General features: G+C 40.6%; 1 protein-coding gene across 3 annotated transcripts in view; it reads right to left on the bottom strand.

Annotated features, from left to right (window-relative positions):
• RCAN2 (regulator of calcineurin 2) overlaps nucleotides 1–12,830 on the bottom strand; it is an 84,421-nt gene that overhangs the window by 15,769 nt on the left and 55,822 nt on the right. For all 3 annotated transcript variants that reach the window (XM_005528762.3, XM_088053009.1, XM_005528763.3), the window contains one exon: nucleotides 970–1,143. In XM_005528762.3, the coding sequence (XP_005528819.2) occupies nucleotides 970–1,143 (174 nt within the window). The remainder of the gene's footprint in view (nucleotides 1–969; nucleotides 1,144–12,830) is intronic.

The raw sequence follows: 12,830 nt of genomic DNA, 5'->3' as shown, positions 1-12,830 counted from the left end.
TTCTTAACACCTAAATCCAGCTGTAAGATCTTCTGAGCTCATCTAACTCGTTGAGCACATTGTTTTTTTCACAGCTGTAGCTTCCCATCTTCCTGTGATTCTGCTCCTGCCTAGGTTCAAAACAGCTCCTATTCTGACCAGGATGAAGAGGATGATCATTTAACATTATGGGCTTGCTTGATACCTTCAAGTGAGCCAGCCCTTATCCTCAGACTTCTGAAGGGCCAACCTGGCAGATCAAAGCACACCTACATTGCTTATAAACACTAGTGGGTATCTCACAAGCCACAGTGACCACATCAGTTTATTAAACTGCATTCAGAAGAGGTGGTGGCTGGGTTCTCAACCTCCTTCTCTATCCTGGCTGGGGCCAGGCTGCTGTGAGAGATCTACTTTCTCTCTTCCTTGGCCAAGGAGAACTGAACCCCCACCTGACAGTTCCAATAGATGGATATAATCACTACAGCCCCAGGCTGGGAGTGTTTTCCTTCCCCTACCTTCTTCCTTTGACTTGGACTCAACAAATTCCTTTTAGAGAATTCAGTATTTGTAATTCATGGATTCAGTAAGGAAAAGTCAAAAAGGCAGGAGGAAGACTGACTGTGGCTCAGGGTTGCAGCCAAATATGTAATCCAGTCCCACCTTTTTTATTCCCTTGGATTCTTTACATTAGCACTTTCTTATGGTTAGTTAAGAGAATTACCCACAGATAACACAAAGTGTTGTAAATCACCTCTGAGATACATAATTCTGTGTATTGAATGAGCAACTTTAGTCCTAAGTGGTCCTTTAAATTTACTGCAGACCCTCAGGGCAGAAACAGCTCAGTCAACACAAGGAGGTTTAAGTAATCTTCTGTCAGAGAGATTGGGCACGGGAGTAACCTTTATTATTTTTATTCAGTGTTAATGCATAGCTTTTATAGAACTATTGTGCAGTAACAGGGAAGTACATTCCAGATTTCATTACCTGTGCAAAATACAACTTCAACTTCTTCCCTCTGAACTGTGTTTCATGCAGCTCTATTCTGGCACGAGCAGCTGATTTGGGACTGCTAAAATTTATCCGCACACGCCTGAAGCTTTTGAACAGCTGGAATGTCACGCAGTCATCATAGGCACGGAACAAACCTTCAAATTTCTCCTGCAAAGGAAAAAGAAATAATGCTGCAGATTAACTTTGTGTTCTGTAACATCAGTCTGAGTCAAACAACAATCTGAAACTTGACAACTGTTTAAGCAGGAAGTTTCAACCTGTGGCCTTTGGGGACACGTGTCCATAGGCAAATAAAGGCTCTGTGAAAAGAAATTAAGGAAAGCAGTGGTCTAGTAGTGCTGAACTCTACAAAACGTTTAGGGAAAGAAGACTTTAAATTGAGAACCCAGCAGCTATTGAACTTCTCATAAAAGTTGAACAAACCTATGGCAGTGACATATGAAATGAAGCTGAAAGAGCACATGACTGAAAACACCAGACAACGGTGGGCTCATCTGCACAGAAGCAACCATTGTGCTGAATTACAGTGGAATCAGCAGACAAAGGCTGCAATTGAAGCTTACATCCACATCAGCACTGCAGGGACATTTTGTATTGCATGACATGTTTTTCTGGATGTTTTGTCATTCAAATACTTAAGAGAACACACACTTGTTCTTTGAGAGTTCCTGCAGCCTCTGGAAACAGATCAGATAACTGAAAACAGTGATCTGTCTCAAAGACAAACTACAGGCTTCAAAATGTTTAGCTGTAGAAACATGCTTAAAAGCTCATGACAAAAATAGGGATACTTTAACATTATAAAAGGAAGGTCTGAAGTTTACCACATCCATGGACTTGAACAGAAATTCAAGACACTTTGGCAGCCTTCGAGGCTCAGACTCGGTGATTTCTCTGCAAGCTACGAGCACACAGAAGACTAAGTTCCACACCATGAAATAAACCCAAAGTCCTTAAATCAGTTCTGACACTTGCACAGGTCTCTTCATTCACACAAGCATTGATTCATAAAATGCCAAGGCTGAAAGGGGACCATTATTATTTAGTCCAACCTTCATGTTTACTCAGATTTCAGACTGCCATCCAGTGAGTCACACATCAAATCTGAGCATTTTAACTACTGCAATCAAAACTTGAAGCTTTGTAAGATGGAGAATCAGCCAGACCAAAGCCCCTGCTTTTAGGATTGCTTTACTCTGAAAAAAAACCACTGGTGTTCTGAAAAACTGTTTTGAAAAAAAAAAACACACACTGAGGGCTGTTATGTCAGAGGTTTGTATAGACACAATAATGTATATCGACAATAACCTGATGTGAATGCCCCATCCCTGGAAATGTTCAAGGCAAGGCTGGATGGGGCTTTGAGCGACCTGGTCTAGTGGAAGGTGTCCCTGCCCATGGAGGGGAATTGGAATGAGATGATTGTTAATGTTCTTTGCAATTCTTGCCCTAACCCTAACCATTTCAGGATTCTGTTTTCTTTGCTATCTCCGCAAGTCCTCACATTATTACATTTTAAAATACGACTTCTTTGCTTTTCATCCAGGAAAAGAATTTCTGTTCTCTTACAGTGGATAACTGGTAGAGACTACAGAAGATAAAAAGAAAATACCATTTATATAATCTCATCAGTACTTCAGTTCTCATCTATTGAGCTTACAAGCAAAACAAAGAATTCAGAACTTCTCAGAAAAATGCATCCTGAAGCACAGTACAGCTGCATCAGGGAGCACTAACAGCACCGTGGGAGTAACTACTGTCAGAGTGAGACATTTGTTAAGCAGTTAATAGAGAAACAGCCCAGTTCCACAGCCAGGGCTGTGACACCACGGCACATGTGCCTGATCTCCTTTCATTCACTGCCAGCTCTGTGGTCTTCCTCCCCATAACTGATAGCCCATCGCTGGCAGCCGCTCGAAGGAACCTCCCTATGGTCTATTAAGCTTTCATGATTTTCATTTCATTCTGCCTGACCTCACTCACCTCTTCCTCTCACCGCAGGAGATACTTTGGAGGAAGGAAAAAAGAAAGAAAAAGAAAAAAGGGAGGCAAGAGCTCTGTGGTTTGGCAGAGGGTGACTAAAGGCATGCAGCAATCCCCAAAACAGTGTGAAGTGCATAGGTTTGTACAAGTAGGTCTAGTCTTACCACCCAATGTCTAAATTGTCAACATTTCACACCCCAGTTAAGCTTTTTATCTGCTTTGCTTATATATTTTGAAAAATTCAATTTTCCTGAGCAAAAGGCTACATCAGTGGTATTTGTATAAAGGTCAGCCAAAAGCAGCAGTCATCTCAGTCCTGTCCTGATTGGAATTTTGATGCTACAACCTTCACAATGACCAGGGAAAAAGGGCTGAGGGAAGGGAAAGAAAGGGACAGGGGCCCAGTGTCTGTGTAAAGCAAGACTCACACAGCATTCAGAAACACAGTCCAAATAAAAAAAAAAAGTGACTAATTAAAGCTTATGTCTTCCTGCTGTCTTAATTACCTACTTCAGACCTCTCCAGTACATTTTTTAAATGAAGCAAACAAATTTAAATATGTATTAGTGGGGGACTTGGCAGTGCTGGGTCAACAGTTAATCCTAAAGGTCTTCAACCTAAATTATTCTATGGTTCTGTGAAAGATATAAAGGTGTGTATGTATATATATATACACACACACACACACACATATATATATAGGTTGATCAAGATATTATAACAGAAGTCTCATAAGGCAAAAATTAGCAGCAAGGTGAACATTTCCCAGTAGTAGCTCTCACTTTCTCTACGAGTCAACAATGAAATCATTCATTATATAAATAAGAAAGTTTCACCAAGAGGGGAAGGAACCATGCATGGACTTGTCTGGACACTGGGAAATATCTATTCCAACTATTTATAAATAAAGAGATGCTCCCTGTCTGGATGCAGCACTCAGGACTGTGTGCTTGACCTCTCTGTAACATAACCCAGAGCCCAGATCTTGGTGAGGGACCTAACACAACATTAGGGAGAACACAACTTCAAACGTGGGTCCAAGAACAGTGAGCACAAGGAATGTGCTGGGCACATCCCCAGACTACACTGAGACTCAATCTGATTAGGCACTGAAAGGGATAGATGGAGAACTGTGAAAAAAGCTGATTAAGTCCTGGATGCCATTGCCACACTGGGAGAACTTAAAAGCACTAAGGGCTTTATTCTGCTTGCTTTTCAATTTGATACTGGCATAGCTTTAAAGACCCAGCCTTGATTAATGCTCCTGAAAATGCTGTGGGGAGGAGGGAAATCAAGCCCTCCATTTGATATTATTACAGGTCAGTCTATCCACAGTGGGGACACTTCCACTGCACTGTCTGAAACTGCAACTCCCATTAAAAAGATTCATACATCTGGATTTTTCTAAGTTTTCAGCTGATAATAATAATGACCTCAGCAGAGGTCATTAATCATCAAGTGAAGTTAATGGCCCTCAGCTGCATTTTGAGCCATCCCCACTCCTCCCAGCTTGATATAAATTCCCAGGAAACGCCTTATGCCTTAATTGCTATTGCCTGTGACTTCTAATATCTGCTGAATGCACTTATCTGGATAAAAGTCTTTCAGAGTCATTCCAATCTATAGGAAAATTTATCATATGCATTTTAAAGACCTAAGCAAATTCTTTCCCTTTCAAGTTTTGTGGATAAATTATGCAAGACTCGTAATCTTCTCAGTTCAGGACTTTTAAAGTGCTTTTAGGAGTCAGTACTTTTAAAATGCTTTTAGAAAGTAAGTCTTTGAACTTTCAGAGCACTTTGAAAACTTGTGGGGGAAAAAAAAGGAAACATCCAAAGTTAAGCAGCAGCATTGCTATTCTTGAAAAGTCAAAATGTAGAAAGTCATGAGTTATGCATTTATTTCTGGGATTTTGCAGTGTCTTCATCCATCCCAAGTATGTCTCAGTGAGGCCCAAATAATGGTCTGGAAAATGTGAGAAACATTACTTCACCAAGTTCTCACTTCTCCCTGGTGGGCCCTGTGCCCTCTCCTCATCTCATTATTCCTTTGCCCAACACTGGGCACCTTTCCCCAGTTCTTTCCTGTCACCTTCTGTCAGCTCCCATCACTCAGTGCCTCTAGCAGTTTCCAAAGCTCTTTTGTTTGTTTTCCAAATTAATGAAATTAGCACAAAGTAGGACCATACTAATTAAAGCTGCTGATTACTCCAGTTTGATGGTTATCATTTAGGACAGCCAATGCTGAGAACAAACACAGCACCATGCAAGGAAGAAATGAGCGCTGCAGTGACAGACAGGAGCTAAAAGCCTCTGAGGACAAGGGCAAACCTATGCCCTCCTGGAATAAAAACAATTTCTAGCACTAAATGGCAGCTCATCTGGGACCAAGATCCTGCAAGTCACATGGTAACAGCGATCAGTGAAATGCAGCCATAGGGAGGTAAATAAGATGCTGGGTGTATTTGGAAAAGTATTTTCAGTAAAGCAAGGAGAGTATTAACAGCATTGTACAAAGCACTATTGCAGTTCATTAAAAATGCAGGGTTTGTTGCCTGTATCTTAAGCAGATTAATGGGAATAGATCCAGCTAAAGGTTACAGGGAGGTGCTGGAATGAGTCCAGAGAAGGGAATGGAGCTGGGGAAGGGTCTGGAGCACAGCTCTGATGAGGAGCAGCTGAGGGAGATGGAGGAGCTCAGCCTGAAGAAAAGGAGGCTCAGGGGGGACCTTCTGGCTCTGCACAACTCCCTGACAGGAGGGGACAGCCAGGTGGGGTCGGGATCTGCTCCCAGGGAACCGGGACAGGACAAGAGGACAGGCCCTCAAGCTAAGCCCGGGGAGGTTTCGGCTGGACATTAGGAAGAATTTCTTCACTGAAAGGGTCGACAGGTGTTGGAACAGACTGCCCAAGCAACTGGTGGATTCTCCATCCCTGGGAATGCTCAAAAGTCAGGTGGATGTGGCATTTGGGGACACGGATTAGTGGTCATCACAGCAGTGCTGGGTTAATGGTTAAATTCAGTGATCTTAAAGGTCTTTTCCATCTTTAACCATTCCATAATTCTATGAATTAACAACTTATTAAATAAGAAATGAAAATGCTTGGCTTATTTAGAAAAACAAAACAAAACCTGAGATGGACAGTCATCAGTAATTTACCAATACCGTTCAGAACAAGGACAAATCACACTGTATGGAGTAAATCTAAAAGATTACGTTGGCATAAAACAAGTGGAAACAGTTGGCATAAATAGGTTTAGTCTAAAAGTTAAAGGTTTCAAATGTCAGAGTAATGATCCAGAAACAATGTTCCAATAACAGCAGCAGCAGCAAATTATTTTTTTAAGATTGAATTTGGTTAGTTCAGGTGAGGGACTATGACAAAGTATCGACACAATGAGCATTGTAAAACATGACAGCCATAATTAGCAAGTGAATTGGGTTCTGACACAGCAAGTTCCTGTGATTTATTTCCAAACATTTCTTTCGTGAATAGCTCCACTGGTATTGTGTTCATTCAGGACAAAAGCCAAGGCCTAATTCAAATCAATGGAAGCCTTTCCACAGACATCAGCAAGCTTTGGATTAGAGCCCTAGAACTCAGAACCCAAATTACATTTTATTATTCAGTGTGTTTACACTCATTATCACCCTTGCTACACATTTGATTTAGGAGATGGCTGTGATTTAGAACTTTAGCCTCATGTTTTTCCTAGAGTTTTGCAAGCAAATAAAGAAAGCATTTTTCCTATTTTAATTTTTCCTGTTCGTTCATGTAAAAGATACTCCAAGGAACTAACCACAATAGGGAAAGGGATATAATTCATAATTATTAAATTAGTTTTTCCTGAAATTAGTTCTGTAGTGGATATAAATATCCCTGTAAGAAATAAACTCCTATCTCAGAGTTGGATGTATTCTGTTTCCAGACAAGCCATGCTGGTTGCAACCCTACAAAGCTCTCATGAGACACAAGAAAAAAGACAGAATCTGGTAAAACTGTGGAAGCTGTGCACTGAAGAGTCTTGTAATAAAAACAATCTAAGAGCAGATTCATTCCCTGTTTATAGCAGAGAGGATGGGTATACCAGTTACTTCTACATAAAGGAGGAGGATAAAGGTAGATAAAGGAGTCACTAAGGGGATACACATTTAACAAAAATACTAAATCAGAAGGCTAGAAAATATGAGCTGAAGTGATTTCAGCATTGAGATATGTCAATGCCATGTGAAGGGTATTGTAGTTACCTAGCCTGGTACTGTGTGGGGCTCTTCTCATCCACGATTAAGGAAGATGGAGGCAAGATGGAAGAGCAACAAAACACTGCAAGGATGATCAGAGAAGTTGTGAACCTGTCAGAGGAGGTAAAGGTAGATGATATCCATCCACGGAGTGTTCAATGCCAGGCTAAACAGGAACCTGAGCAACCTGGTGTAGTGCAAGGTGCCCCTGCCCATGGCAGGGGCTGGAATGAGATGGTCCCTTCCAGGTCAAACTGTTCTGGGATTCTGGGATCTTGCCTTGGGAAACAGAACCTGAAGTATTGAGGCATTTCCTGCTGCATCTGTGTGTAAGGAAATCAATAAATAATGTGAAGGGAAAGAGATTAGCAGAATTAAAATAACCAACAGTGTTGATATTAAACAAAGAGTGCCTGTTAAAAGATTTAGACTTAAGGCAGTTATTTAGCACTAGACCTGTAACATACCAAAATGCCACTGCCCCAGAAATAGAAAAAAGCCTAATTACTTTGATGAAAAGGGTAAGAAGGAAAGATTAGAGAAGAGCACTATGCATTCCTGTGGTTCTCAAAGAGAAAAGGAGAGGAAAGACTACAGGAAAACAAAAAGAGATCTTGATTTGTCTAATGAAAACTTAAAAGAACTGCATTCACCTGAAGTGCTTTTAACCGTTATTTAATGAGCCACACAAAACAAGCAAGCAGCTTGATATAACTCACATGTGAAAATTCCTTAAAAGCAAGAACATCCACAAGTAGCCAGTGTAAGCAACAGCCTCCTCAATGATCAAATTATCTGCTTTTAAAAAGATGAAACTCATTGGAAAATCCTGATAGAGCATATGAAAAACCACTATTGATTATCAGCTAAAATTCCAGGAGTGCTGTAAAGAGAGAAAATATTTTAAACTAGTGATGATAAATAGAGAATTTATATGGGCTTGTCCTGCAGCCTTTAAGTAATGGCAGGAGAATAAAATAAAAATTTACCATTTAGAGATCCCCTTAAAGCAAAGGTCTCCAGGTAGCTTTTTATTTCACCTTTCACTGTAGGTAGCTGTAGCTGAGAATGTGGAATCTTCCTACTCCCTCCTTACAAGTAGTGGAGGATATTATTTGAATAAAATATTCACATTGAATATTACTGTCTGAATGTTGGTTTGCAGAAAGTTTCTTCTGTTACCAAAGGGAAGCCCTCATGCAATCCCACAGCTACCAAAAGCAAGGGAAAAACGTGTCTTTCCACCTGTCATTCACCAGGGTACATTTTAAAAGGACATTTCTACATGTGAGACATTTTGAAAGGGGAGAAAACCAGGGAACACTGGCAATTTTGTCAGGTAACGAGGATCACAAAGCACTCTGCAGTGACCTCCTGGTTACTGTATTGTCTAACAGTGTGTTCTTCACCTTGCAACTCTGTGCAAAGCCCTGCTCATTTCTTCGTGAAGTTAGAGCATTGGGACAGGGCTGGAAAGAGCTTGGGTTTATTTACATTAAACATGGCAGTAATTAGCATCTTCCAAAATTGAACAATTCTCTCAATACATTAACAAACCAACCCAGTCTGCCACCCCAGTCCATTCAGTTTGTTGTTCTATGATTGGCTTTCTCCTGTTTTTAAGAGGTGAAGGTCAGGTAAATTGTGAACCAGAGATTAAATAAAACAGTAAAGCCATAAAAAATTTTAAGGCTGGGCTTCAAGATGGAGGTGTTACAAAATACATTAAATTTTGCTCTCTCCAGTAAATTGAGGATCAATTTTCCTGTACTACTGCAATCCTGATAAAGGGGAGCCTAACACCTTTAAGCTTTACTATGTAAAGAATGCACAGTTTGTATTTCAGAAGTGATGCTCAATGGCCTCATTGCTCTGCAATTTCCAGTAGACCAACCTCCCAAACAGGAGCACACTGGCCACAAAACACAGCCCTGGTCCATGGCTCACACCTCCTGCTGTGTTATCCTTACACACCAGGGCTGTTCAGAGGCATCTGCATAGAACTTTTAGATCCTGAAAGATGCATTGACTGTTCTACCCTCCACATTGCACCAAAATCATTCTTTGTACAATGAAATATTTGATGCAATGCTTACTGCTTACAGATCCAGCCTCTTGTTCCAGAGAAGGACTTTGAGACAGTATAACAAACGTTACACAGAGTTGTAAACACATTTGTAATTCATCATCTCTCAAAGAGCCCTGATGGCAAAAGGAGGTCAGGAGACGGAAGAAGTTTGCTGGTCTCACCTCACACTGGGACTAAGGCAGGAAGAGGCATTCATCCCTCACCAGCCCTCCTGCATTACATGCCCACCACGGCATGACAGCACGCGAACATCCGGGGGAACAGAACAACACAGATGTCCCTCTTGAAAAATCAGCTGAACCAAATAAATTTAGCTTCATCTTCCAGCTCATCAGCACAACAAAAGGTACGGAGATAATATCTGCCCCAAAGCTTAATGGAAAGGCATTCACATTTCGGAAGAGGCTGACAAATGTCAGGGGCACAGAATTTTGCTGCGTTGCCTTTTCTGTTTTTAACCAGCTCACATCCCTGTTTACCTCAATGTGACGCACATTCCTCCTGCTTAGCTCCACTGATCTGGAAACCAAAGGCTCCTTCAAGATGAAATAAATTGTTCCTGTGGCAATGCCAAGGGGCTGATTTAATATAGTTTGGAGAATTCTCAATTCAATTTCACACCCAACGATTGAGATAAAAGAAAAATCCACATTTTACATTTCTTCTTTATAGGAGCACTGTTATTTTACTGTATCATCAGCCACAGCCTTTCTGAGCACACCATATCTGAAGCACTCCAGTTCCAGATGCTGTATGAGCTCCCTGAAATGCTGGAAGTGCTCTTTCAAACCAGCTGGCAAAGTGCACATTCAATGACCAGATCCATTAGTCTCAACCCCAGTTGAAATGCTGAGTGGGATGTTCTGTAGAGACATCATTCTTTGTTCCCTGAAAAGCTACATTTGATTCCAGTGCTGGCTACCATTATTGTGCAACATCACCTAATAGTTGTCTTTTTTTTTTTTTTTTTCTCTTTTGCATTGTATTTGGCAATGGGAAAAAAAAATAATCAAAACCTGAACAGATTTGTGGAAGATTTAATGCATTTGTTTTCCAAATAGCAGCCTTGCATTTTGGCTTGAGAATGGTAAAAATAATGCTAACAACAAAGACATGAAGAAAATATTCAGACTGTCCTGAAAAAAACATCTATTTTTGTTTACATTAAGATTTAAAACAATAACTGAGTAGATTATGTAGTGAACTCTAAGGGGCTTATCTGCACTGGATTTAAGAATGTTCATAATACAATACCAGCTATCACTTTTGTCTTGTTCCTGTTGTTAAGCCCAACAATTAATCGGTAGCAAAAGGAACAAATTACAGTGTATATGTTTCCAAAGTTCTTATTATCTTAATTTAGAACACAAAATAAGGAAGAAAAATAACCTTAATTAGTTTTTACCAAAAGCTGCTACATTTATGTTAATAAGAAATGTTCCAAGAACAGATCTCTGCAGCAAAACAGTTGGTGCTGAGGACTTTCTGATCAGGTGCCATGGACTGAATGCCCATTACCAGCTGGAGCATATCAGGCACACTACTAGACTGCATCTTCTATATGAATTTCATCTGAAAGGCATCCAGTTCATGAACTGCTCTGTGAAGTGAACAAAAAGCACAGTTAATGAAGAGCAACAGGAAAGCTGCCTCATGAGAATGCTCAGTTCAGACTCAAAATGCTAATGTAGACACAAGTCCGTATATCTCATAAAAATAGTTAGCTGGCACTCCAAGAGAAGAAAAAAAACTCCACAACCAAACTGAAGTGCTAGAGACACTAATAAATAAGGGACTGGTGGTCAAACCTGTGCACAAAACAAGGATTGAAATTACTTATTATGAGAAGCTGTGTGAAAATTACTCATATTCATAGAACTATAGAATGGTTTGGGATGGAAGGGACCTTAAAGCTCACCTAGTTCCAAACCCCTGCTATAGGCAGGGGCACCTTCCACTAAACCAGGCTGCTCCAAGCCCTGTCTCACCTGGACACTTCCAGGTATGGGGCAGCCACAGCTGCTCTGGGCAACCTGTGCCAGGGCCTTAACACCCTCAGATCAAGGAATTTCTTCCTATTAACTGTATGAACTTTGATACTGTAAGAAAAGCTATCTTATCTTATTGTGACACTATTTTTAATCAGTCTTTGGCAGCTGTAATTTCATCTCAAGCTTCTGAGTCCACCCCACTGTCCTGTTAATGGTGACACTGAGGCCAGGACAGACCCACAGCCACAGTGGGAAACCACAGGCTCACAGGAAACCATGTAAGTAGAACTAGAGTTTCTATAATTCATTCTGAATCATTTTACTTCTACACAATCCCCCACTGGAGTATAGAAACCTCAGCCTCTTAAAAATCTGTTATTAAGGCTGTGGAAGTGTCAGGGGACACCTCTGTTGCTGTGATGCAGAATCAGGATGTCAGTGTACAAAATGCTAAATGCAAGATGAACTACAGTAAAGCAACACCAAGAGCTGAGAAACTGTGTCTTATTCATACTCTTTGAGATGCAACATTGTAAAACAACCATAAAATGCACACTAGTATTCCCTGACACTATCAACCCAGTTAAACTGGAAAAATAAACAAGAACAAGCCATGAGACAGTTTAAACAAATAAAATGCTTGCATTGCCCATTCCTGATTTACTGTTTTGCCTACAGTGATCAACATTTATAGCATTTCAGCTGTTCTCATCAGTCATGGGGAATGCTTTCTCCCTCTCCCCTCCTCTAACACTGCAAACTGCACAAATAGGACTAAAAATACAGTTTCAACTTGTCTGGATTTGGAAAGGACACTGACAATTTTGAAAGTGACTATGAAGAAAAAAAAAAATCCAAAAAAAACGAAGTAGGAGAGCAGAATAGAATCTAATATCATGCAGCTCCATAAATATTACTTAACTGATGAAAAATTGTACAAGGGAAATTCCTGACCCACCAATGCACATCCTGTCATCATCATCCTCTCTACTTCCTCTGCAGCCCACAGTCAGTGACCCCCCAGCCACAACCAGCAGCTCTGTGACTACTCTCTAACGCACTGCTTGTGCTGTTTGACTGTTCCTTGCTCTTCCCAGTCTGTCCCAACCATCTGTCATTCCCTGTCTTACACTTCATTTGCAAATTACTCGAGCAGGTCTGTTGTTTGTACATCTGAGCAGCTCCTAGGAGCTGCAGCCTCTGAGACTGGAGGCTCTTTGTACAATGAAGATAAACCAAGGATGGGAATACTTTTCCTCCAGTCAAGTGGCTGAGTGGAGTCTTTAGAAAATCTACATCAACTACAAGTAAATGGTGTTTCAGAATTAAAGGCATAAACAAAAGTATCAGAGATAAACATGTAAGGAAGTGGTAAAAAGAAAACTAAAGAAAAAATCATCACTGGGCTGGAAGAAAAGGAAAGGTCCTGTTTACAAATGTGACAAATTGGGGGTATTGACATTATATTGATATATATCAGGTATGTCTTTGGATGAACCAAAAACAATGAGTGCAGGAGGTGAGGGAG

Source organism: Pseudopodoces humilis, chromosome 3, assembly GCF_049639895.1.
Source record: "Pseudopodoces humilis isolate 2021_Gansu_Grassland_sample_001 chromosome 3, ASM4963989v1, whole genome shotgun sequence".
NCBI lineage: Eukaryota > Metazoa > Chordata > Aves > Passeriformes > Paridae > Pseudopodoces > Pseudopodoces humilis.
The sequence above is the reverse complement of the archived record's forward strand: the minus strand, read 5'-3'. Positions and strand labels throughout refer to the sequence as shown.